The sequence below is a fragment of the Adiantum capillus-veneris genome, chromosome 14, assembly GCF_014529385.1.
Source record: "Adiantum capillus-veneris isolate H3 chromosome 14, ASM1452938v2, whole genome shotgun sequence".
NCBI classification, from domain to species: domain Eukaryota; kingdom Viridiplantae; phylum Streptophyta; class Polypodiopsida; order Polypodiales; family Pteridaceae; genus Adiantum; species Adiantum capillus-veneris.
This window is the reverse complement of record NC_140944.1, coordinates 139,904,315-139,931,779: the sequence shown is the minus strand read 5'-3', so window position 1 is coordinate 139,931,779 and position 27,465 is coordinate 139,904,315. Positions and strand designations below refer to the sequence as shown.

The 27,465-nt window shown below is 45.3% G+C and overlaps 2 protein-coding genes and 1 non-coding gene across 4 annotated transcripts in view; 1 reads left to right on the top strand and 2 right to left on the bottom strand.

Moving 5' to 3' along the window:
• Positions 1 to 708: 708 nt before the first annotated feature.
• On the bottom strand, positions 709 to 790 carry TRNAS-GCU (transfer RNA serine (anticodon GCU)). Its single transcript has one exon. It is a non-coding gene; the product is annotated as a tRNA-Ser (tRNA).
• A 5,442-nt stretch (positions 791 to 6,232) lies between these two features.
• The window catches only part of LOC147443240 (rhamnogalacturonan I rhamnosyltransferase 1-like), a 39,539-nt gene continuing 18,306 nt past the window's right edge, over positions 6,233 to 27,465 (bottom strand). For both annotated transcript variants that reach the window (XM_086529149.1, XM_086529150.1), the window contains exons 7-8: positions 7,180 to 7,337; positions 6,233 to 7,083 (exon numbers count right to left, since the gene is read on the bottom strand). In XM_086529149.1, the coding sequence (XP_086385275.1) occupies positions 6,864 to 7,083; positions 7,180 to 7,337 (378 nt within the window). In that variant the 3' untranslated portion in view covers positions 6,233 to 6,863. The remainder of the gene's footprint in view (positions 7,084 to 7,179; positions 7,338 to 27,465) is intronic.
• LOC147443241 (uncharacterized) lies at positions 7,368 to 14,025 on the top strand. The gene has a single exon (XM_086529151.1). It carries the CDS (start codon positions 10,511 to 10,513, stop codon positions 11,318 to 11,320), a length of 810 nt encoding a protein of 269 aa, XP_086385277.1. The 5' UTR covers positions 7,368 to 10,510; the 3' UTR covers positions 11,321 to 14,025.

The window sequence follows — 27,465 nt, the reverse complement described above, 5'->3', positions numbered from 1 at the left end:
CATACAAGAAGGGGTTTTTGGGAATATCAGGCATGGCTCCTTTCAGCTACCCCGACACCCGTGCTTGGGATTCGAAACATTTGCATGAAATGTTGGAAACTTGTTGCCATCCTTCTTCTGTCTTTTAAACATGGGAGACATAACAATCCTCTGAACCATAGGGGATAACGGTTTTTTATGGGTAGTGGATGTGAAATGGTATGCGGGGGTGGCCTTATCGTTGCTAAGGCTAGTGTCACACTGAGACGGGCGTCCCTCACTTTTTGCAGGGTGCCGCCCGTGGCTGCTGTCACACTGGGCCTTCTCCAAAAACCTGCGAAGAAGAAGCAGCGAATCTGCCTTGGCCAAGTGGTACGACCACCGGTTTTCTCGCTGCCTGGCTGAGTTCAAACCCAGTTCTGAGCGCTCGTGCCATAGCTTTTGGCAGATGGCCTCCCATGCTGAAAGTTGACCAAGGTGGGAAGGCCGCCCCTCTGACAAACCCCAACGCGGCCATCTTTCTCTTTTTGGAGCACCAATGAGAGAGCACCAAATCAGCACGGCCATCCCTCCCCCGTCCCAAGGTGACACCAGCCTAAGACGGGCTTTGGTGGGCTTCTCCACCTTTTCACCAGCTATTGGGCCACGTGTCGTAACTGAAGCATCCTGAGACCCGATGAACTTCTTTTTGCAGACAAATAAATGGTCGACAAAAGTAACAGCTGATCGCGTCGCCTGAGAGATTCGAACTCTCGCGGGGAAACCCCATGTACTTAGCAGGCACACGCCTTAACCACTCGGCCAAAGCGACCCTTGGATGATTGCTTTTCGTTAAAAAGATATAAGATCTAAACTAAGTTTCTTTCTTCCAATTCATCGGGTCTCTCCGCAGCGCGCACAATCGGAGGCTGAGGTGTCTTTATCATCGACATAAGATTGGACATGGTTCTTCACGGAGGCACGTAGGGTCATCGATGGCCATGCAGCAGTTTTTATGGCCATGCAGCTTTGTGCTTATATCTGCATCAACATGTTCATCGTCGTATTCCACAGTGGCCCCGTGTATGCCGCAAATCGAAGTCTTTACATCATGTGGTCTATGTATGATCTTGTTGTTTTGTGCGTCTAAATGCTAATAAAGAGTGTGTCATCCTAAATGCTAGGCCATTTCCTCACTATAGCATGCCCACTTGCTAGTATGGGAACCCCACAACACTATATCACATAGGGTCTTTAATGAAGGCGGGCAGAGACTTGCACGGATCTCGAGGGGAATGGACGGCCCACAAAAGGTCATTGGGCGTTGACTCCCCCATTGTCCGAGTTCAGCATCATCAAACCCACCTCTCCAGCTTCATTCAAGATATATAGTGCTAAGGATGGGAATCCACTTTGGTAGGGACGTGATGTCTTCAAGGAACTTCTTTGCTCTTATTCTTTTTTTTTTTGAAGGCAGTAACATGAATTTGCCATAGTGGACTTTGGTAGAATGGTTAACTATGATGCCATCTTGGGCATGCCTCTTATGAGGCACCTCAAATGTTCCAAGACTATGGATGCAATCATATATACCTAAAGTGTGTGGGATCGGTCAATGACAAGAATTTACCTTAAGGATCGAAGGACTCCAACAGAAGAATTTCACTCATCCACTACAATGAAATAAAGCTTACTTTGTGAATGCAAGAAAGGTCATGCGAATATATGCAAATCATCTACATGTCAAAAAGAGGAGTGCCTTGGTCAAGTTGGAGGTATAGCCTATACTCCTGAACGCATTTTACGCCCCCCGTTTTGGAGTTAGAGTACTCGTGTGAACAACATTGATGAATAGACTCAAATTTCTAGCCACTATGACTATGGATGTATGTGGATAACAACTGAATATTGTGATAAGGAAGATTATTACATAGTTTCAAAATGAATTTGACAAGAGAACTCAATATTTGGATGAAGCTACCATGTTGAAAGGTAGAGATTTCAATAAGAACCATAGATGACGCTAACAAAGGAGAAAATGAACCATATACTGATGCCACAAACGAGTTAGAGGAAGACTAAATGACCACTTCAAGATCAGACTTTGTTTTTTTCTTTTTTTTTTTAAAGCTTGATTAAGGTGAGGAAAAAATCTTCCATTTTTTAAACCAAACACAAGCAAGACAAAGCGTGAGACCCAAACAACGGGTTTCTTTTTTAAAAGGAAAAAGGAGACACATAGCCATGCACATATATTGGTTGTTCAAGGTCCAAGATGCCCATGAAAGCTTGAGATGGTTAGTCAAATTATCTTTAAAACAACGTTGAGGGTGGCCCTCAAAGAAATTCACTAATAAGTATGGAGGGATGGCATCTACATATGAGAAAACCCCTTACGTAGAGACCCTATGGTAGTAACACATTCACTACCTACATGCGTTGAAGCACTAGCATATTCCCTTTTCTTTAGAGTTTGTAGTGTTTGCACCCCCTACCCGCCGCGGGACGCCATCCGTGTGTGTGTGTGTGTGTGTGTGTGTGTGTGTGTGTGTGTTTTTGTTTTTATGCAATGTCTTTCACATATCAATGATATAATATATTCTCTCATCATTAAAACATCTTGCATGGTTTCCTCTGTATGTTAGCTTCAATTTTAGTTGTTTTCAATGCAACTACTTAGCAAGATTCCCATAGGGGACTTAAGGCTTCAAAGAAAAAATCAGACTTACATACCCACATGAATCCGAAAGATGAATTCATAAAATGATACGAAGTACCTTTTTAAAACTTTTCTCTAAAGGTGGTCAATGGAAAGGAATCAAGATGCACCACAAACTATTAGCCCCAAGGTGGTATAGCTTGAGACTAGGTGGCATCACGGGAGATGTGGTGCGAAAGTGCAATAGAGAAACATGGCTACTCGAATGGGGTGAATTAACTAGATACTTCTAGAACTCCATCTCACATTGGTCCCCTTGGCAAGGAAGCGATTGTTGCCACTGGGAAGTGAAAGAACTCTAAAGAGTGGAAGAGGATAATTAACAGTGCAATCCATGTTTGAGTGTATGGTTTCTTGTCCATGATAAGGGTTTCTCCGGTGCAATTAGTTTGATTTGGTGTCCCTATATTGTAGTGGGGTGGGCCCCCTTTCAGCTGTTGTTGTATCTATGATATTTGAGAGATGCAATGGCTTGGTACAAGCATGGCTTGAGCATGGCTTGAATTTGTAAATTTCTTGGTTTTGCTAATATAATATACTCACCATTGTGAGTTGGGGGGGGGGGGGGGGGGGGGGGGGGGAGATGTTCAAGGAATAAGTTAGTATGTTCAAAGATTAAGTTAGATGGAAATATCATTGAATCAAGTGTACCATGATAAGATGTTTAATAGAGGCCCTTGAGGGTTATACTCAAATAAGGCTTTAGCCTAAAATCTTAAAGAAAAAAATGTTCTATTCAAGCTCTTTGAGATGGGAATATCACTCATTCAAGTGTACCATGATAAGGTGTTCAAAGAATAAGCATCATCTCCCCCCACCCCCATGTTGACAACCATTTTACAATGAAAGTCCTGACTGTAAACTCAACATTCTAGTAGCTTTGTGATAATTCATCCAAAAATCCTTGTTTTCTTAACAATTTCTTTTATTAGATTGGCTTTTAGTACAAGCACAAAAATTGAGTAACAAATACTTTGGGTATATTTAATGGGCGCTCTTTCTTTTATCCGAAAGCCTTACAAAACAATCATACTCAAACAAGGCTTTGGCCTATATACCCATTTCCCTTCTTGCTATGATTTTGTTCATTCAAGTTTTTCGAATAAAAATCCTTCTTTTTGAGTGCTAAGCCACTCTTCTCATCCACTCAAGTTCTTATAGCACAAGCTCTTTCTATGCATGCCTCTTCACACTTGTTGTTCTCTTTCTACCATCTAAGAAGTTAGAGATCCAACTCTATTGTTGCAAAGATTCTTATTCATACATATATGGAAAGAAATGGACTAAGAAGCCTCCTTACAACATGTCAAACTTTTGTGCTAGTTTTATAATGATTGTTGCAATAATCATAGTAGTTTTCTTCACAACGCTTTTTCATACGAACGATGGATTATGGTGCAAACAGGTGTTTTTTATTTTTAATCTTTTTAAATGATGTGTATATGCTTCTTAGGAATTTCCTCATCCATGATTTCATAACCATGGTCACATAATTCTTTTGTTTGTGAAGATTTTAAGGTGCGCAAGAGCAATTGACAACTCCTCAAAACCAGTACACCCTTGCACCAAAAACAGTAAATAGTAGAATTTTGTAAGATATTATTTCGTTTATGATATAACACCTTAATGATTATCCCTTTTGTCATAGCTTGAGCCCTAGTTACAAGAGAATCAATTCTTTAGGGTATTGTTTTTCAATCATTTCTTGAAAATAACAAATTTCAACAAACTACCTACCAATAATGAAGAAATTATTTTATTGAAATGTTTACTTTCAAGTTATCCCTTAAAGCTCAACAATTTTCCAAAAGATAGACACCCTCCATCACTTATTCACAATTTGGAGAAGCATCATAGGCCACTCCAAGTTTTTTTGGATTAGCAAATGCTCAAGGATTTGTTAATTGGGTGTCCTCATCTCTTGTCCCTCCTTTCTCTCCTCACACTTGTGAAGATGTTATGAATCTTTTATTTTGCTCCAGGCTTAAAGCTTGTGTTGGTTTTGATCTAGCTTCTTTAAACATTGTGGAGTTCATAAATTTTGCCACTTTTGAGCATGCTATGTTTCATCCTCATATCGTCTTTGGACATTCTTTGTACCAATGCCTATCAGACAACCTTGTCACTAAAAGATTGGATAGTGACCTTTCCCATCAATGGTTCTTCATCACGAATATGTTATATTTTTTAGGTGGTGTATGTGTGTGTGTGTGTGTGTGTGTGTGTGTGTGTGTGTGTGTGTGTGTGTGTGTGAGAGAGAGAGAGAGAGAGAGAGAGGTTTATCTTTTGATGATGTTGTGGACACTACGGACACAAAGGTTGGCTATCTTTGTGCGAAAATGACAAACCCACTAGGGATGGCTTCACAAATGGGCACTTTTGCAATCGTGTTGATGTTGCTTGAGTACCCAGACCATTCCTTTTAAGCAAGACTAGGCTTCACAAAAATTAGGTGTGGTTGATGTTTGGCCACTTTCTCCCTCCTCTTTATAGTATGGAAGGTAATTATCTCTGATGGTGAGTATGTGCATCATGCCTCACCCATTTGGGTATGTCCTATCGCATGGAATAATTCATTATTAGTTCAAACCTCTTGATTGACTTGGATCACAAGAAAGCTTTTGATCGAGCCAAAAAGAAGGATAAGGTTGGATTCAGTAGTATTGTCGAAGGTAAAGCTCATCTTTTAGATTGTGAATGTACTTCAAATCAAGGTATGTGCAATGGTAATGAACCATGTTTGACATATCATCTTCATAAGGAACAACACCTCCCATTGTTGCGAGCTCTTAGCATAAAGACAAGTTGAGCAATGTGTAGAAAAGGCACAAGGATATCGAGAAAAGTTAAAAGCAGAAGTCTCAAGTTTTGGAGTTGTCATGTAACTTAATAGATTCCTACCTTCTCAATAAATTGTAATGATAAGGTAGCATTCAGCCATTATGGGAGAGGGAGGTACCATATCAATGCCCATTGCAACCAAATTCAACGGTTCAACGCACACAAAAAACCCGTTTGTATGTATCATGAATGAAACCCGTGTGGGTATGTATCATGACTGTACCCATGCATCTGAAACCTAGTATGCTATTAAATGTAGAATAATTCTCAACTAGGAAATTGGCTATCCTCCACAAAGTACCCAATGCATCAGCGCGCACACACACACACACACACACACACACAGAGAGAGAGAGAGAGAGAGAGAGAGAGAGGGCTTCCTCCGTCCCAAATTCTAAACCAGTTGTACCACATCAACTTACCAATGGCCAGTTATGGAAACTAGGGATTGACACACAAGGATGTCCTCTGGAGTGCAAGACATACAGGGGTTTCCCCTGGAGGGCAAGACAGACAGCAGCATGTATCTTCCCACATGAGTTAAGGGGGGCTGAAACAAGGACGATGATAATGGGCAGCGACCCACTCACGTAAAATAAGCTTTTGGGTGTGGGAAGTCACCTTTTGAGAGCAAGAAGATCTACACAAGTAACGTCTTCAGAAAATCCGTGGAAGCAGATTGTTTAAATCACTTTTAAGTCGGCAACACTAAACTTTCAGCAAAAATTGACTACTTGTATTCTTTTTGCCATGAATTTACAGGCAGTATGAACAGCATCATGAATACAAGAAGGCTGGTCTATCCTATGGCTGCATATTAGTTTGGAGGGCCTCATAGTTCACAAATGCCGCTTTATTCAGGTATAAGGGCTAATGAAGCCCAACTCGATACATAGCTTAGATGGGCATGAGAATAGCTCGATGCACGAATAATTTATCTCAAGTACAAACTAAATTACAACAAGTTGTAAACTTCCCGAGGCAAAGAACCTGGCTGCCCCAGAATTGAATACTTCTGATGAAGAAAGACATGCAAGCATTAAGTGCATGTACCAAACACTCATACAGCGGGAGTTTGTTGAGTATGCTCCCATCAACTGCAGAGTTCGGATATCGCTGCTCTGCAACAACAATGACGTAATCATCGTAGCTCTCGACAGACCCGCAGCCTCCCTCAAAAACATTCTATCATGCAATCCACATCTTCAATACCAGTGTCCAAAAGAGCACACTCTTCCAAAGACCTGGATCTTGGCAATATGCTGGCCCATAAGAAAACCCCTGTGGTCCCGGTTCTTTGTCTGTGTATGGAGTCCAATGCAATCCTTTTTCCCTTATCAACTGATTACAGAAGGCATTCCACAGGGTTGGCATAAAAATAGTCTTCCTCTTTTGGCCTTTCGGATATCACCTTTCGTTCCCTTGGTGCACCCATAAGGTCATTCTCAACTTCTTGTACTCTCACAGCAAACAACATCCAATCTAAAGTGCCATTCTTATACTGATCAAGCAAAACAACAAGCTTTTGGCGGTCCAGAAGGATGGTTTTGCGGTGACCGAGATATCTATGACAGTGGTTTAAAAACCAAAACAGGTTTCAGATCAAATAAACACAGCAAGATGGAAGTAATCATGTTAAGGTATTCAATATTTTGAGTTACCTGCGGTGCCCCGAGACAACTTTTGCCATGTTCCCATCATAAGTGGGAATAAAGACATCACTGTTAACAGCAACTAAATAATCCAGTGCAGCCATTTGAGAAGAATGATTTTGAAAGTGCTTTAAATCTTCCTGGAATAAAAGCATCTCCTTCCGTACCTGCGTGAATAAGCACAAAGAATTGTGAAATTCTGTCTTGCACATAGTTCATCACTTTCGTATTTTGCAAGCAATTGCACTCTCTCTCTCTCTCTCTCTCTCTCTCTCTCTCTCTCTCTCTCTCTCTCTCTCTCTCTCTCTCTCTCTCTCTCAAAAGCAGCGCGAACCCTAATTACGCTGCGCCTCAGGCCCAGCGCACTGCCTTACAACCCTAAAAACAGCAGCGCTAACCCTAATTTCGCCTGCGCGTGGTGCTGCAGCTGTGCACGTCACCTCTGCTGCAAGAATCGCCCCCACACCTGCTGCGCGAACTGCTCCTGCCTGCCCCTCTGCGCATTGCCCTGCTCGCAGCCAGTTTAGGGTTTGCTACCGCAATCATTACCCCTTGCTGCCTACAATTGCTGCAGATGTTGCCCTTGTTACAGGGGCTCACAACAGCCTTTTGCACCCTACTGCTAATAGAGGCTTCTCGAGTTTTGGGCCCTTGCTCACTGCCATAGGCTGCCCTCGATTACCTGTCAAATCCCTCTATAGTCAATTTAGCATATGCAGTACTTTTAGAGCATGCAAATTGCGTAAGTGCGGGTTGGAGCACCAGAACCCCATCAGTATTCAGCAGTGTTACTAAACACGAGCAGAACTGAGGGCCTGCGCAGCAAAGGCCGTTGATGGAGGTCATGAGGGCTTCACCAGTTTGCAAGTCCCGTACGAAGGCAACCTTCATGCTTACAAACAAGCGGATAACACAAGTGGAAAGGGAGATGAAGGAATGGAAAGCAGAGATGGAAGGATGGTGGAAGGAGAAGGCCAACCTTCTTGAAATGTTCCTCAACGAAGGCACGCAATGGAAGAAGGAGAAAGAGGACATGCACGCAGAGATACAAGCACTTAAGGCGGATTCACAAGCACTCACAGAAGAGGTCTCAGCCCTCGAGCGAGAGCTTGCTAATAGAGCAAACAGTGGACTATAGGAAGGTGAATTCCAGCCCTCGGTGATAGAAAAAATCAAGGTCATCAAGGAAAAAGTACGGATGATCAAAGAGGAAGAGAGACCAGATTGTGGCAAAGACGTCTTCGTGGGTGGATGTGATTACGAAGACAAAGAAGAAGGCGGACGAGGCCGAGAAATGGATAGAAGTCGCTGAGAAAGGGAAAGGGAAAGGGAAAGAAACCACATCTATTGTTAGGTGCAGCGGAATGAATGTTTGCGCTTTGCTCAAGATGAGTGCTCCGAACTGTGCTCAAGGTTCCTTTTGTTCTTATGGAAGGTAGAGCCTTCCGTTCTTAATGAGAGAATGCTATGATCACAAACAAAGTGAATGGACACTGTGCGTGCAAGTGTATGAGACTGAGAGGTAGAGAAAAGAGAGATACGACACCAGAGACGTCGTAAAACCCTCCTCCGAAGGCCCCACTCTCGTCGGCGAGAGTGGTCTACTATTGATTGCACAAAGTGGTACAATGACGATGCATGGAAACTGATGCAACTTGGGACTATGCTGGTGACGACGACTCGGACGACGATGTCGACTTAAGGGCTGAAATCTGTGATCTTCTAACTGCTGTCCATAAAAACACTATGGCTGAAAATCTGGGACTGTTTGGGACTGCTGAAAACGCTGGTTTTGGCTGCGTTTTGAGAGGCTGAAAATAACGATACTCTGCAGGTCTCTAGGGATGAATCTGCTGCTGTATTGAATGAATCTGCTGTTGTATTCAATGCTGAAAACGCTAAACCATCTGCTACTTCTTCATGGCTGAAAATGCTAAGATGTTGTGGCTGAAAACGCTGCAGAATGCTACCAAAAACGCTAGGCCATGAGGATCAAAAACGTTAGCTTCTGTGGTTTCATTAACGCTGGGCTGAGATCATTTGCTGGCGATGATCCAATGCTAAAAACGCTAGGCAGAGCTATTGTTGGCAATGGGAATCTGATGCAGAAAACGCCATGCTGGGATGCATTTGCAAAAACGCTAGGAGAGGGAAGGGGGCAACTTGGCGATGATTCTTGCTTGGGGGGTTCTTGCTGAGAGAGAGGGAGTACCTGCTGCCTGAGGGCCTGTTGTGCTCCTTGCTCATCTGCCAAAGAATGCTAGCTTTGGTTTGCTTATATATTTCCTTACCCAAATTGGCTCAACGTATAATATGTCATGCCTAGGAAAAGGGATCACATAAAGACGCTGACTAAAATACAGGAAACGATCACAAATGAAACACTCGAACAATGCGTGTGTATCAATCATGCGAACACAATACTTCCTGTGAGGGTTCTTTGGACCTAGGCTTGAAAGCCAAGATCGATCCTTCGTGATTGATCGAATCTGCAACGAGGTTAGCTTTGCTAGAAAAAGCATCAACTACAGCAGGCGCAAGCAAGACATCAGCGACCTGGTATGAGCTCACAGCCTTAGCACACAGCCCATAGCCTCGAGTGCCATCGCAGGCCTTTAGGAGGTGGTCGCTTTCAGCCCTTCCCTGAAGCTGGCCCATCGCGAGCAGTCCACACAGCCTCTACGTTGCTTGGAGTTCTAGCGTTGGATGAGCAGAGCCTTCCCACAGGCAGCAGAACATCCCGCGTAGTGGGCAACAGCCATCGTTGGCCCCTGGACCGCAGTCCCCTCAGTATCAGGTAGCACCGCAGTATTCAGCCGTCAGAGCACAGCAATACTGCTAGCCCCATCAATATTCAGCCAGCAGTTATTACAGTTTTTCAGCCTTCCCATAGTTCCTGCTTTGCAGAACAGCAGTACCACAGTGTTCAGCGCGGAGTTCCTAGCGTTTCCTTCGCAAAGAACTGTTGCATCAGCATCTGTTTGTCAGCCCAGTGTTACATCAGCATATTGCATTAGGTTCGTGCAACCGAAAGTAAATACCATTCCGGCAACGGAGTGGGGGGCCCTTGGAGGGGGTCTGGGACCCCATCTGGTGTATGTCTTCTGCGAAATGGTAAGTGAGCCCAATACATCTCTTGAACAACAAAACATGGAAGCAATCTCCCCTGCACAGGACACGGAAGCCGTCAATGTCTCACCTGTTTGCAAGTCGCGAGCAAAGGCAACCTTCATGCTCACGAACAAGAGGATGGCGCAGATGGAGAGGGAAATGAAGGAGTGGAAAATAGAGATGGAAGGATGGTGGAAGGAGAAGGCCAACCTCCTTCAGATAGTCTTCAATGAAGGCGCACAATGGAAGAAGGAGAAAGAGAGCCTTAACGCAGAAATACAGACACTCAAAGAAGAAGTCTCAGCCCTCAAACAGGAGAACAAACGCCGAGATACGGACACTCAAAAAAGAAGTCTCAACCCTTAAACAGGAGCTTGCTGATAGAGTAAGCGGTGGACTAGAGGAAGGCGAATTTCAGCCCTCGGTAATAGATGAAATCAAGGAAATCAAGGAACATGTAAGGATGATCACAGAGGAAGAGAAACTGAGTGTGGCAAAGACAGCTTCATGGGCGGAGATGATAACAAGGACACAGAAAAAGGCGGACGAGGCCGAAAAATGGATTGAGATCGCCAAGAAAGGGAAAGGTCAAGAAACCCCTTGTACACCGACACTTATCAACATGACTCTCGAAGAGGAACAAAGAAGGCGGATGCGAGCACTACATGTGAAAGTGACCCGTCTCAAGGAAATAAACGATGTGGAGGAAGAGGTCACCAGCCTTACATCCATGATGGGGATGGAGAAGCCTTTGCACACAAAGGCGTGGAGGGTAGGTAAGAAAAGTGATGGCACGGGAGAGTCTTCAAAGGGGAGAGCTCTCATACTACGCTTCCCCTCGTTGGAAGAGAAGAAGGAATTCTTGAGGAAGAGCCCTACTCTCAAAAAGACAGGTATTTTCCTCGGTGATGACCTGACTCTCTCACAGCTAGCACATATGAGAGAGGTAATGCCAGAGATTACAACGGCAAGGGAGAAGGGAAAGATAGCCTTTTACAGAGATGGACGGGTGGTGATTTTAGAGCGGCGCACTGCATGACGGTGCGAGTATGGGACCACACTGAAGATGGCTACCTGGAATTGTAATGGGTCTATGAGGTTGGACGTGGGTGCATTTGAGGACAGTTTCAAAGACAAGGATATTGTATTCTTCTCACAGACTCATCAGGCCCTGGACAGGTGATGCCACAGGTGATGGGATACAGATGGGAGACAGCTCACAGGACAAATGCGAGATTTGAGCATGGGAGTAGAGGTTCGGGAGGAGTAGCAGTACTATTCAAAGAGGAACTACAACCATTACAGCATATTGTACGAAGAGATGATCATGCTAGATATATGTGGGTGAGACTGAGAGCTGACACAGGTCGATTCCTATATATTGCAATATGTTACTTTCCTCCCAGTACATCAGTGTATGCTGCATCCAGAGGGCAGTCGCCTTTCTCTATTCTAGATGATGACATATGGAAGTTTTCTAGGGATGGTGATATCATTCTGCTAGGGGACTTCAATGCCTGAACGAACAACTGGCAGACAGTCTTCTACAACACTTCAAATGAGATGCTTAGAGAGCTGGATGTGGGTGAGTTGGGACTTGACAGATGCTCAGATGACAGAGAGCAGACGGAGTATGGGAGATACCTCATGGAATGACGACTACACATGGATTAGCCATACTTAATGGCTTACAACAAATTCCTGAAGCAGCCGGTTTCACATGCTTTCCACACAGACATGGGGCCAGTACAGTGGATTATGTTATGACACAACCGAGCTTTGTCCCCTGCATTCAAGATTTCACTGTGGGAGCCAGTGTAACAAACTTGGACACTCCAAGTCAAGAATCAACCGCGACAGCACCAAATAACCACTTCAAAACAATTCACAGATCACAATAGATTTACAATGGCCCGGCGGAGTTCCGTGCCTAGAGATATTGGCCCCAAAGACTGGCGCCCCTTTCGGTATTTCTTTTTGTATTAATCAATCATCAAAGTACAAGAGAGCGGTTAGGGTTTCACTCTCAGACTCTGCGTCCAGATGCTCTGAGAAGTGAGGCCCTCACCACTAATTTAAAGGTTACAAGGGATGCCCAAAAGCAGAGCCCCAAAAGCTTTTAAAATCAAAAGCATCAGTTCTCTCTCTCTCTTAGAGAGTCTTTTCTCTTTTTTTTATAAAAAAAAACAAAAGCAAAATTCGCGTCGCTCATCATTTTCCAAAAAAAAAAAAATTATAATCCGCCTCTGCAATTTCCGGAAATTAGGGTTTTTGGCAAAATTTAGGGTTTGCAGGAATTTTAAGGTTTCTGCTGTCCGCCACGTCATCACTTTGTGACATACCCCCCTCTTGAAAGCATTGTAATCGACCGCGTTACGCCTGCAAAACCGACAAAAGCCATAAACCGTCTTAGCAGACACTGACTGTTAGTACCTACGTACTAGGAACACACATCTAGCACATGTACAAAATCGACAGTCACATCACACGACATCCCAGGACATCACAGGACATCACATGACATTCAAAATTCATTCGGATCTTAGACCATGATTTATCGGCAATGTAGCTAGCAATCACATCTAGGTCCAATCGGGACCTCATCGATGTCCGATTGACTAACCCCTATTGCAACCATGTCTATTCGAGATCAATCAGACCAAAATGCTGCAATCATTTCGGCTATCAGTTCCTGCACTCACAAGAAGTCAAGAACAAATCAATATCATAATCAGGAATTCCATTTCATAAAGTCATCCAGCAGAATACTGTCAGCTCTCAGTATCCCTGAAGCTCAAAGAGACATCAGTGACTTTAGTATCAAAATCGAGGCATCTGTTGACAAAGGAGCGGAGTAACTCCCCTCTTGTGCATCCCACTGCACCAGATCTTCGGCCAAGCTGAGTTTCTGGGTTTCGTTTGGAGTAGACTATGCTAAACCAAAACATCGAGGTAAAGTTTCACAATCCGAGGAGTATCTGCTAGGTCCTCCTCCTCCATCCACTTCGCATCAAATGCAGGAAAGTTCTTGAACTTAACCAAGAACCGCCTTCAGACTTTACCTTTCTTCGTATCATTATGTGCCAAAATCTGTTCAGGAACAAGGGTCTCCTCGTTTTCTTCCACTTTGGGTTGCTCATCAGGCTCCCCATCATCAGGCACATCACCCTTAACAGGGTTCAAGAGACTCACATGCAATGCATTGTGAATCCTCCAAGTATCTGGCAGTTTCAATCGAAAGGAGACATCATTTATCTTGTCAGTAATCTGGAAAGGTCCGTAGTATCACATACTGAGCTTTGGAAAAAGCCTCTCCTTTCCCTGTTTCTTTATTAGGCGTGCCTTCTCAAAAGTAAGAGCACCCAATCATCCTCCTTCAGTTTCCAGTCGCGACGATGGCGATCCGCTGCCTTTTTCTGTCGTTCTTGAGACTCCTGCAAAGTCTCACGAACCTTGGCAAAAGCCGTATCCAAATCTCGCGAATATTCATCTGCTTCAAATTTCTAATCTTTCGTGCTCAGGAAGGATGGAACCTTCGCAGCAGTTTCAACAATCTCACATGGCATCTTCCCCGTCGAAGAGTGTATCGTGTTATTGTAGGCAAATTCCACCAAAGGTAAGTTCTTTTCCCATTGAGTCTTCTGATGCGAGATACAAGACTTCAATAAATCTAAAATCACTGAATTGGCAATCTCAGATTGCCCGTCAGTCTGCAAGTGGAACGATGACGAGAACTACAACCGCGTGCCAATGTTCTCCCAAATTGCCTTCCAAAACAAACTCATAAATCTGGGGTCTTTGTCGGAGACAATCGTCTCAGGCGTGCCATGTAATCGGAAAATCATCGTGATCATTCTGTATTCTCGGGAGATCAAAAAAAATGAAATCCATTTCAATATTTTCCCAGGGGCGGGTGGGTATGGGTAAAGGCTGTAACAATCCCTCTGCCTTATGCCTGTCAAACTTGACCTTCTGGCATACCAAGCAACTGCGCACAAACTCTTCCACATCCTTCTTCAGTCTCCGCAAAAAGAAATCTCTCTCTACCCCTTTCATGGTGGTAGCAATGCCGCGGTGACCCGTAAAAGGTGGACAGTGGCAATCAGTCATAACCTTTTCCCTCAACGGCTGTGTAACGCACAACATAGTCTTTTTCATCAAGTAGCCTTCCCGAAGGGAGTATCCAGCTACTGTCTCCCCATCCCGTATCCGTGTGAAAATATCTGCAAAATCTGTATCTGTGGCACACTGATCGACAATATCCTCGAAGCTCCTATGATGTATCGCGGAAATAGCCAGAACAAACGGTTTCCGAGACAAAGCATCTGCCACCACATTCTTTTGTCCCTGCACATGGACAATCTGGAAGTGGAACTGTGACAAGATGTTCACCCACCGCATCTGCTTTTCCGAAAGCTGCTTCTGTGACAAGAAGTAGCGCAAACTCTGATGGTCTGTAAAGATAGTAAAATCCGCTCCGAGTAGGTAATGCCTCCACTGAGTAAGAGCGTGGATAACCGCCAAAAGCTCTTTCCCATAGATCTGTGCTGTCATCTCCGGCCTAGAGAACAAACGGCTCTCGTAAGCTATGACATGGCCTTCTTGCATCAAGACCGCACCCAGACTACGACCACAAGCATCACAATATACTTCAAATGACTTCTGCAAGTCCGGCAAAGTCAAAATAGGTCCCGTAGTCAATTTCTCTTTCAATGTCCGAAAGGCAGTCACCTCTGTGGGTCCCCACGAAAAAGGTACTCCTTTCTCTGTCAAGGTATGCAAAGGAGAAGCAACCTCTGCAAACTTTCGTATGAACCGCCTGTAGTACGAACACAGTCCCAAGAAGCTTCTAACTTCATGGACATTCCTCAAATCGGGCCAATCACGGATAGTCTCTATCTTGGCCGGGTTCATTTGCACTCCTGCTGTGGACACAATGTGTCCCAAAAAGTGTATCTCTGGTAGGAAAAATTCACTTTTCGTAGCATTAATCACTAATGTGTGATCTCGTAATGCCTGAAAGACTTGAAGCAGATGATCTCTGTGTTCTGCCTCATTCTTGGAGAAAACAATGATGTCGTCAAAGAAAGTGCCAACAAATAGCCTGTACTCTCGAAAAATCCTATCCATCATCCGGTTAAATGTCGCAGGAGCATTGGTTAAGCCAAAAGGCATCACCAAAAACTCAAATAACCCAAAAGTCGTCCGAAAAGCTGTCTTGTAGACATCTCCTGGCGCTATCCTGATCTGATGATATCCACTCTTCAAGTCAATCCTGCTAAAGCACGAGGATCCCTGTAACCTGTCGAGTATATCATCGATCCTCGGAATCAAAAATCTGTTCTTGATGGTGATTTCGTTGAGAGTGCTATAATCGATGCACATTCTCCAAGATCCGTCTTTCTTCAAAACCAACAACACTGGAGAGCAATACGGTGAAGTACTAGGATGGACAAGACCCTTTTCCAAGAAATCTTTCACTGAGTTCATAATCTTTTCATTCTGTACTCGGCTCACACGATAAGGTGGCCGATTCGGTGGCGTGCGTCCAGATATCAGATCAATGGTATGATCTTCAGGCCCTCTCAAAAGCAATCGGCATGAGCGTGGAGAAAAAAATCTTGGCGTTCTTTTCTTCAGGTCAAAACATATTCAACTTTTATCCATCGTTCAGTTCTCCCAAAAGAATGAGTAAGAAAACTGAAGTTCATCAAGTACAATCTCTAAGCCCTTCATTTATCAAAGTCGCTTTCTCGGCCCGGTAGTCAACCACGGCGTAGTTCTTGTGGTACCAAGGGATCCCGAGTAGAACGTCACTCGCGTGCCCTGAACACCCCTGTCATTGCAAACGAAGTTTGCCAATGCTCAGTGTAATGGCAACATCCCATCCGGGTGCCAGTCGAACTACCTCCGCTTGTGGCGTCAGCCTGTCGGGCGTAGTTCCAAATCAAGCCGCCAATTCCAAGTGAAAAGAAGTTGGCCTTGGCTCCTTCAAAAGAGCTTCCTGATCCTTCACTTTGCCCCGAAAGCAGCAAAGTTTGTACTTTCATTCATTAGATTCGGTGCAAGTCCCACGCCATGTGGTACCAGTTCTGCTTTTCTATCTATCTTTTCTGCCACATTCCTCAGCTGCTCTCGAACTCTCAGACCTGTCGTCGTCTTTATCATTCTGTTCTTTCTGTGCCTTATCAGGGCACTCGGCGGAGATATGTCCATGTTCCCCGCATACAAAGCACTTCCCCTCTCTGATGAAGTGAGCTCTCTCCTCAGGAGTAAGCTTGGGTCGTGTATCCTTTTTTTTCTCTAGGTTGCTCTTTTTCATTCTACTTTCATTCCCAGAAGTCTGTTCGGCTCGTTGTGTCATGGCCTCATCTGTGGGGTAGGTCAGACTGCCAGAGTGAATGGCAAAGCCCCGCTTCGCATGACTCATCAACTCCTGAATAGAAGCCGTCTTCTGTTCCAAGCAGTGATCTCGGATCTCTGTAGGTAGACCCAAGGTAAACCGTTCAATCTGTTCTCCGAACGAGATCTTCTTGAATGAAGAGGCGGGTAGAAAAGAGCTCCAGCATCTTTCACAATAAGAATTCACTGTATCGCTCTTGGTCATCCGGAGATGGTTCCAAGCAGCCCGTATATCTCGCTCAAACTCTTGAGTCAACCAAGAAGAAATAAAAAAGCCTCTTGAATTTCAGCCATGTAACTGGCACAGTCTTGCTTAATAGAAGCGTGGACCACCAAGTACGAGCATTCCCCTTAAAGTAAGAGGCAGTTCTCCGAATCTTGGAGTGCTCTGAATAGCGTCCTCCCGCGAAAGCGATGTCAAACTGCTGTATAAAAGACAAAGCCTTCGAAGCATCTGAGTATCCTGAAAAGTATCAAACTTGATCGAGTGGCCACCTTCCTTAAACTCTCGGACTTTCTTGCTTTTATCTTCGAGAAAGTCATACTGGTTGGCTTTGTAAAAATTCTTCTTGTTCGCATAAAACTTTCCGTCATCGGAATCTGAGCTGTCTGTAGACGAGTCCTCAGTAGAACTGTCAGTCTCTGGGCGAGATGTAGCCTTCTTTGCCTTTTTCTTGCCCGTTCCGAAGCTTTGTGTCTTACTTCGCTTTTTGCTTTTTCTGTCTTCTTCGCTCTAATCCGAGGAGCTAGAAGAACTGTCAGAAGAAGAAGAAGAAGAACTGGGTGGGTCTTCAAACTTGACGCGCTTCTTCAATTTCTTTGCCTTGTCAAAAGTCGATTGACGACCCAAATATCCCGGGAAGTCAGTGCCTTTCTTCTGCTTTTTGCCGTGCTTTTTGTCCTTCTTTTGCACGTCGAAAAGCTGAGCAATCCGTGCATCAACCACGTTCTCCAGTTCCTGCTCCATATATTTTCTTGGAGGCAGAAGGTTTCTTGAGAGCGGGTTTCGGGAGTGGTGTTGTGGTTCTCTGTCACTCCATCTATCTGTACCTTTTTCAAAGAGGTCTGGTTCATATATTTTGCCATCTTCGGGTCCTTGGCAAAATTGAGCATCATCTTTGTTGCATCGCCAATCAATTGACGACGCTCCATCTCTCTTTGCTCCGCCTGAGTAGGCTGAGGCGGGCCATACTCTTTGTCTGAATCTTCGTTGTGATCCCAGCCCGCATCTCCAGATGCAGAGGGAGTCGACTGATCATTGCTTGAAGCCATAGGTGCCGCGGAAAAAAATTTCGGGGATCGGATTTCCCGTATAAGAGAAATCGGCCGGGCTCTGATACCACTGTAACAAACTTGGACACTCCAAGTCAAGAATCAACCGCAACAGCACCAAATAACCACTTCAAAACAATTCACAGATCACAATAGATTTACAATGGCCCGGCGGAGTTCCGTGCCTAGAGATATTGGCCCCAAAGACTAGCGCCCCTTTCGGTATTTCGTTTTGTATTAATCAATCATCAAAGTACAAGAGAGCCGTTAGGGTTTCACTCTCAGACTCTGCGTCCAGATGCTCTGAGAAGTGAGGCCCTCACCACTAATTTAAAGGTTACAAGGGATGCCCAAAAGCAGAGCCCCAAAAGCTTTTAAAATCAAAAGCATCAATTCTCTCTCTCTCTTAGAGAGTCTTTTCTCTTTTTTTTATAAAAAAAAACAAAAGCAAAATTCGCGTCGCTCATCATTTTCCAAAAAAAAAAAAATTATAATCCGCCTCCGCAATTTCCGGAAATTAGGGTTTTTGGCAAAATTTAGGGTTTGCAGGAATTTTAGGATTTCTGATGTCCGCCACGTCATCACTTTGTGACAGCCAGGCCAGTGGGCATAGCAATAGATCATGCTCTCTTGACACTGTCCGTTAAATTTCAGTATAGTACAACCCAAACATCAGGAGGCAGGTCACACACCCGCTATACATTTACACCAGAGACCGATTTCGTCTATACACAGGAGATCTGGGACCGTCTATTGGAAGGCACAGCTGGCACAAACGGTACATGCCTCTCAGTGGAGGAGTGCACCACTCTACTGACTGAGACACTGCATGGGGTTGCATCAGTAGCATACCCACACACTCAGTCGGGCAAGAGACGACATTCTGTTGGTATGATGAGGAGTGCAGAGAGATGAGAGCCCAGCTTCAGAGGGATCTTCTTTTAGGAGTCATCACTTACAGACAGTCTCGGATTGCTTTCCGACGCCATGTGCGACGGAAGAAGCGAGCTTACCTAGCTCAAATGGAGCGAGACTTATATCAGATGTTCTTGAGTAGGGACTCAGGAGAGGCATGGCGACTCTTCCATGAGCACTCCCCTCCCCCAGTGATTACTTCACTTGATGTGTAGGGCCAATATGCAACATCATTATATACGGTTCCTGGACAGGAACCCCTTCCAGACCCTACAAAGCCTTGCCCAGCTCTATGAGCAATTTCTTTACACCTAAGATGGTACAAAGGGCCATCGACAAGATGAGGACCGGGAAGGCATATGATCATGACGGTCTCGTAGCGGAGCACTTTATACATGCCAGGGATATGCCGATGGAGGTTCTCGCAGTGTTGTTCAATCGTGCCATGTGTGAGGGATTACCTGAGACTTGGAGGTTGTCTAATATTGTGCCCATCTCCAAGGCTGGTGACCCTACAAAGCCTGGGAACTACCGCACTATTATGGTTGGACACACATTGGCACGGTTGTATGCATCTATTCTGGAGCAACACTTGAGTAATTGGGCAGAGGGCAAGGGTGTACGAGCAAAGGGTCAGGCCGGCTTCAGGAGGGGTCTCTCCACTCTTGATCATATTCTGACACTCAGGGCCATCATTAAGGAGGGCATAGCACATGGGAGACGGATCTATTGTAACTTTGTGGATTTTCGCAAAGCATTTGACATGGTACCAAGATCTCGATTGATGCGCAGACTGCAGGAGATGGGGGTGCCCATAGAGGTGATATGGGTGATTATGGCTTTGTACAGATCAGTGGTGGGACATGTACGCACTCCGGAAGGGGTATCTGATTTAGTTCACTCTACTATTCGAGTGAAACAGGGCTGCCCATTGTCTCCTACTCTATTTGGTATGTATGTTGATGAGGTGTCTGATTAAATTGACAGAGAGGGTGACAGGGGTGCCCAGCTGGCAGGCACGTGGATCCCATTGTTGCTATATGCTGATGATATTGTGCTGATATCTGACTCACCAGAAGGTATGCAACGACATTTGGATGCACTACGCAGTTTTGCAGAGGATAGTGGATTGTGTGTAAACCTAGGCAAAATCAAGGTTAGGGCAGTCTTTGTTGGGCCGAGATTTTCTTTGAGAAGAGCAGCAGAGACTGGACTAACTAGAACTGGTGCGGCTTTGGGAGGAATGGAGAGGATGTGTTTGCAGGTTCAGTTCCAGGAACTTAGCCTCTTTGATACTTTGGTTGCCTCTACTATGTTATATGGGGTGCAGGTTTGGGGACCTTCTATAGGCCAGGATGGTTGGAGGCGTACGGAGAAGCCCTTGGTATCTATGATCTCTCGGCTGATTAGAGCCAAGGCTTCCGTACCGCAGGATATCATTCGAGCGGAATTAGCTGCCTCCCCTATGGAGATTGAGGCGCTTACCAGATCGGTCTCCTTTGTACACAGTCTGTGGGATACTACCAAAGACAGATATGCCAGGGTGGCTATAGAGTCCTCCAGATAATTAGCTCTTAATGGGGATACATCATGCTGGTATGCACAGATGGCATCATGGTTTCAGACACATGGTTTCACCATGGACAGGTTGCCTCCTTTTCAATACTCTCTACAGGCACCCTTGAGGTCTCTAACACGGGTAGAGATTAATAGACTTATTCGTCAGGATCTGATCCAGCTGGACACGAGGAGGACATGGATAGAGCCGCTACAGGAGTTGGGCACAAAGATGGCTTTCTATAGAGAGCATCTTCTCCACCTCACGGGGGATGGGTTTGTGATTCGACCTAGCTATATGGACACGCATCTTTCTCATGGTTTGCGTTGTGCCATTGGCCAGATACGCACGTCCTCACATCAGCTCGAGATTGAGACTGGCAGATTCAGAGGGACACCAGCAGGATATGCCGCTTATGCCATCTAGAGCCAAAGACAGAAGTACATTACATATGTCATTGCACAGTGTACTATGAGATACGAGGCCGTTTTCATTGTCTATTTAGAGAAGGTTTTGGGCCTCTATCTAGGGTCATGAGTTATGAGGATCAAAGATGTCTTGGGCTATATCTACTTGAGTTACACAGGCATAGAGAAACTTTACTGAGGAGAGCAGAAGAGAGACAACCCAAGAGACAGATCACAGATTTCTTTACACTAGATATTGTACACCCAGAAGAACAGACAGAGGAGCAGCCAACAGTGGAGAGGTCTACCCGCACTACTGGCATTCTCATAGACCGAACATTGGAGCTAGGGAGATCTAGACGACCCCGACGGAGAAGAGGAGCTACACAGTTTCGAAGGAGGCTACAGCAAAGGATTCGAGCCATACTCTTTCGTCGTCCAGAGTGCAGATGAAGATGGATCTCTACTCCCCTCCCATATTGTCTTCACATTGTACTGCATATATATATATATATATATATATATATATATCAGGCCACACCCCCACTAATTATTGTTGCCTACAGTTAAAAGCCACTGCCACACTTCCTTCATCGCGCATCGGGCATGCTCCCATCCTCACCGATCCTTTGATTTAAAAAGCACAATCCGATTTCTGTTTTATAGAATTAGAATTAAGACCTTTTAAGTACCAAGAAAATCGCTCGTCATTGCACTACCCTCTCTCTACGCCTCCACTCCCCCCCCCCTTTGTTCTCGCTGCCCCCAGTGCTGCCGCCGTTGGTTCCCCTTCCTCCTCTCCCACGGAGCTTTTAGCTCTCTCCCTAGCTTTCGCATATATACCCCCCCCCCCCCCCCCCCCCCCCCCCCCCCCCCCTTTCCGCGGTGTCCTCTCTCTGCCTAGCTGCAGATTGTAGTCGGAGATTTTGCTCTTCATCCTTCCTCGCCCACCGTATTTTGTCTTCGTCGTTGATAGCCCCTCTCGCTTCGACGCAGCAGACACTGATGGCCGCTCCTGATCCACCCAAAGGGACTCCTCAAAAGTCCCCTCATTCGACACCATAGAGCCAACCATCCGACTTGCTCTCGCCAGAAGAGCAAGCGAGCCTTGAAACTGAGATGGAGCACCTCCAGGCCACCTCGGTTATCTACAAGATTATCGGCATTCGACTTAGTCGTGGTGAGGTACACGACTTGCTACAAGCCCGGCTTCTTGTTGATTGCTGATGTTTCTCGAATGACGTTACTATCGAATCGCGTTGGAGTTCCCCGACATGACAACCAGAGTGATCTCCATGAGCCTATTGGGCAAAACATGCTACTAGAGCCTACTTTCGACAATGGCGCCATGGCTTTGATCCGACATCAAATGCTCTTGTGAAGGAGGCAGTCTGTACCCTGGCCTGTGATGAGAATACCTTCCACTTTTGTCCGAGATCGGTTCCACCATCAGAACAGTCTTGGAGGCTCCTCGCACAACAACTTCAGTTGCGGCCAAGGTTGTTGGACCACCAACCTTTTGAGTTTTGGTTCTCGATACCCACACGCTCCCGAAGGCCATCTCACTACCTAGGGTGGGGCATTCCCACGGACTTCCATTGCCTAGCTTTGTAAAAGGGCTCGACTATTTCAAGCCCATTTTGTATACCCACTTTGTAAACTTCCCTTATCCTTTGTGCTCACCCTACACAAGTACTAAAATTTTGTAATCTCCAAAACAAAATCCTTTTGAGCCTCGAACCATACCATGAGCTTTGTAAAGAGGTGCTTCACAAATAAGTGAAGAGTGGCTTCACAAAACTCCATCATTTTGTAAAAATCCTTTTCAGATTAGTCACACGGAGACTAAACACTCCCTAAAACAGGTAAGACCTCCTCCATACTACACATTAGGGTACACCATGGGCAAGGAAAATTTAACTATTTTTGATGGCCAAGGTTTCCATACCTGGCAAATCAAAAAAAACACCTCCTTTTGGCCCTATGTTGAGCTTGGCCTAAAAACTCATATCTATGTTCTAGCTCGTTTCCCTCTTATTTCCCCATATTAAATGATCAGTTTAACATGAGAAAAATCATTTGGGTAAAGCTAGATATTAGATTTTATGACATTTGACAGGCATAAGGCACCAGGATTTCTAAAGCCTTTACCCACACCCTTCTCCCTGGGAAAGCATTGCCATGGATTTTATTTTTTATCTTCCCAAGACTCAAAGTGGGCATGATGACATTTGGACAGTCATCGATAGATTCAATAAACAGGCCGACTTCATTCCGGTAAAGAAGACAGTTAAGCCCGATCATTTGGCGAAACTGTTTGTCTCACAGATTTTCCGAACATATGGCATGCCCGAGTCCATTGCTTGGGACAAAGATCCCCAGTTTACTGGCTTGTTTTGGAGGGCAATCTAGGAGAACATTGACACGTGGTTGCAGTTTTGGTCCTCGTTCCACCCACAGACAGATGGGCAATTTGACATAGCCAATTCAATGGTTTTGGATTTATTGGAAGTCTTATATTTCGGATAAGAACACTTAATGGGAAAAGTATTTGCACTTGGTGGAGTTTGCCTACAGCAACACACGGAAAAGGCGGCATTTGAAGTATTCTAGGGTGCTAAGAAGGTTCCTCAATTTCTAAGCACCCAAGACAAGATTTTTTTGAAGCAGATGAAAATGCAATGGATGTCAAGAATTCAATACAATTTTCACATCAACTTGGATATCAGATGAATATGCAAGAGATGTCATCATGGCTTGGCATCACTTGAAAATCACTGAGAAAGATACATTGGATGACTACTGCCAGAGATGTCATCATGGCTTTGCATCACTTGAAAATGACTGAGAAAGATACATTGGATCAGAAGACTTAATGGGAAAAGTATTTGCCCTTGGTGGAGTTTGCCAACAACAACACACGGGGAAGGCGGCATTTGAAGTATTCTAGGGTGCTAAGAAGGTTCCTCAATTTCTAAGCACCCAAGACAAGATTTTTTTGAAGCATATAAAAATGCAATGGATGTCAAGAATTCAAGACAATTTTCACGTCAACTTGGATATCAAATGAATATGCAAGAGATATCATCATGGCTGGGCATCACTTGAAAATGACTGAGAAAGATACATCGGATGACTACTGCCAGAGGTTTCGGGATACTTATTTGCTAGAGTCTTCGTTTCAGGATTACTTTGAAAGACCAGATTGAGCGGTTTTGTTGTGGTTTGCTAAAAGAGATTCAAGACTATTACCTAAACCAGAAGTCTGACTCTATTCAAAGACTTATGCAACATGCTAAGGAACGATTTGGAACGCATGCCGGCTCATTGACTTATCTTACAAACAGGATAGTATCCACCTCAACAAGGCAAGAGTCCGCCAGATTGAAGAGAATGAATCAAGAGAACCAGATGATAGCTCATCGCAGGATTTTGCAAAATCAGATGGTAGCACATCCAAACGTTCCGACGAACTACTTAGAAGCCAGTGTCTACTGAACTGGTTTATGGCTTGTGTCTGATTTTGCATGCGTAATCGAGGGCGATTACAATTCTTTCAAGAGGGGGGTATGTCACAAAATGATGATGTGGCATGACCAGATGGATAAAATGACTAATTTATAAGTTGGTCCCAAATTATGGGGCCCCGTCCGATGGGGCCAGGGGACAGATAGGCAAAAGAAAAAGAGAAAAGAAGAAAATCGCGAGTAATGCTAACGTGGCAGAGTTGTACGGATTGCCCACGAATTGCGCTGACATGGCATATTGTACGGAAATTCCGCGTTTTGCGTTGGCTCTGCAACGTGGCAGATTGTACGGATTTCCGCAATTTACATTGGCAGCTTTTGAGAGCAGATGCTTTTGGATTTAGTGCTTTTGAACTAAATGTTTTTGGGGCTTTGCTTTTGGGCATCCCTTGTAAGAACAAAAGAGCCCTTGGGCCTCACTCTGTAGAGCATCTGGACACAGAGTCTGAGAGCAGAGGTCCCTCGAAGTTGTACTTTGCAATGATTAATGATAAAGAAATACCGAAAGGGACGCTAGATTTTGGGGCCAATACCTCTGGGCACGGAACTACACCGGGCCGTGTCGACTCTCTCCCTCTCTCTCTCTCTCTCTATTAAAGTTCAGTGATTTTGAAGTTTCTGTTCGCGTGTTGCTATTGTCGCTTGGAGTGTCCAAGATTGTTACAGTCACCAGAGCAGCACATTGTTGTTGGAGTTTGGCACGGCTCTCTCTTGCTGGCAAGGTTGTATTGGCCAATCAGGTGCTTTTGGCTACTATGTGGTACATCACGTCTTGCTGGATTTTCTCGAGTTCTTGCATCAGCCAATTGGAGAGGTTGATCAAAAACTTTTTGTGGTCAGGGCGAGACGCATAGTCTACTTGGGCCAAAGTTTCTTGGCAGGTCATTACTTTACCTTGCTCTTAGCAAGGGTTGGTGCCACAAACTGTTGACGTGTCAAGCCACTAAAGACCTGAGTCGACTTGCAGATCCCAGCCTAGGGGCCTAAACCCTAAGTGTAGAAGCAACAGAAGAAGTAGCAGCAACAGAAGAAGTCTGACCAACTCACAAAGTCTTGCCGGGTGGCCTAAGTATTAAAGAAGTTCCCACCAACTTATGGGACCCCGTCCGATGGGGCCCTAGTCACTAGGATTAAAATAAAGCACCAAACACACGCAAAAAGAACTTGCGATCATCTGATGACGTGGCACTGTTGTACAGATAGCCTAGATTTTGCGCTAATGGTTGACGTTGCAAATTTCCAGATTTTACGACAGCAATGCCGGCGTGGCAATTGTACAAATTTCCTACTTTTACGTTGGCTGATTTGTGATGAGCTTTTGGTACCAAATGCTTTTAGAACTTGAAGCTTTTCATGTAAACTGCTTTTAGAGGCCAAGGACCTTTAAATTGACCCATGAGCTCTCACTCTGGCAATCTACCCCTGGGAGATGTAGAGCAGAGCTATGGGAGTTGTACCTTGTTAATGCAATATAAAGAAATACCAAAAGGGGCGCCAAGGTTTAGGACCAGTGCTCTCTTGGGGTAAAACTCTGCTACTCCCCGTCTCGTGTTCGTGTATCTCTTTCAGTTCAACGTTACTTGAAGTGCTAAAAGTTGTTCAGTCTGTTCTTTTCCGTTGGCACGTGGTGCCTGTCCCGTTACATTTGGGGATCATCGACCGAGCACGGCAAAGTAGAGCCCTCCTTGGGAAGCTCACTGTCAAAGGTCTCCTTTAGGGGAGGAGCCAAGCTTGGAAGGAGCTGTTGCTTCACCGAATCAAAGACGGAGTCCCATAGACACACGGCCCACGCAACCCTTCAACTCGCTAGATTTTCACAAAGTGCGCAGAGTGGGCCTGAGCAAAAGATGGAGCAGTAGATGGGAGGACCGTTTTGCTTTAAGCTTGCTTTGGTCTTGGGAGCAGTTGCGTAGTGGCCTTGAGCAGCACCAGCCCACATGCATCAAGGAGTGTTTGAGGCAGCCTCCTTTGGTCAGGACACAACGTGGTCACATGGTTGGTAGTCAGCCCCATGGCCCTTGAGTCCCATGGCAGAGAATCCTGCCCGCACTGTTGAAGACTTGCTGCAGTTTACAGCACTTGATGAGGAGATCCACAGCCTTCAGCTACGAGATATGAGGGGTGCGCAGAGCAAGTGTCAAGATGCTATAGAGACCATACAGCAGAGTAGCACACCTGAGTTGACGGCTCCCTGCTCGATGGGGGCTTTCACTCGACTGGAGGTCCTCATTGCAGTTAGGGCTTGCTCAGACACAAATTCATGCATGATCTTTGAGGTTCAAAGAGAGGGCCTCCTCCACAGAGTCATCGCCGAGGCGCCAAAGGTGGCCGAGTGTTGCTTTCAGCGGATCCGAGTTGTGGGCATCAGTGGGAGGACTTGTGTAATAGACCCGGGCCCATCAGCTCTTAAGAGTTAGGACACTAGCGGTTATGGGCTTGGGAGAGGGGCCTCTCGTGCGGAGTGCAGTGAGACCTGGAAGAATGGTTTTGGCACTATCCTTTTACTCTGCAAATCACCCGGGGACACCCTTTTTTCAGTACGCAGCAAGATTGGGACGTAAATAAATGACAACATGCAGAGAGGCTCATCCTGCTGCAGAGGAACATTGGGAAGAGACGACCTAGTTCTTAGAAGACTTTTTGGGACAACTGTGGAACAGCAGACAGCCAAAGACAGTCACTATCTTTCGGTGGCTAGTAGCCCATTGAGCTCGTGCAGTTGGGAGTTGGTTGGTGCACAGTGGTCACTCTACGATCTGTTCAACCTGCGACCATCCACTCGAAACACAGCGCCACTGTCTATGAGACTGCCCCATGGCACAGCAGGTTTGGCTTCGGATTCTTCAGCCGATGCCTGCACTTTCGACAGCTAGCCAGTACACTTGGGGTGCTGCCGCCTGGTCCATCCTCACTAGCTCCGCACTTCATTTTGAGATGGCTTCCATCAGCAGGATGATTGTGATATGGGAGGGCTGGCCTGCACTCCAGCCCGCCACAGAGCCTGTACCTCAGGAGTTGAGCAAAGATAGAGTGTTGTTGGGAGCTCATTTGCAATCTGACACTTGGTCAACTCAAGAGCCCGATGCTTCCGCATCTTCGAGGC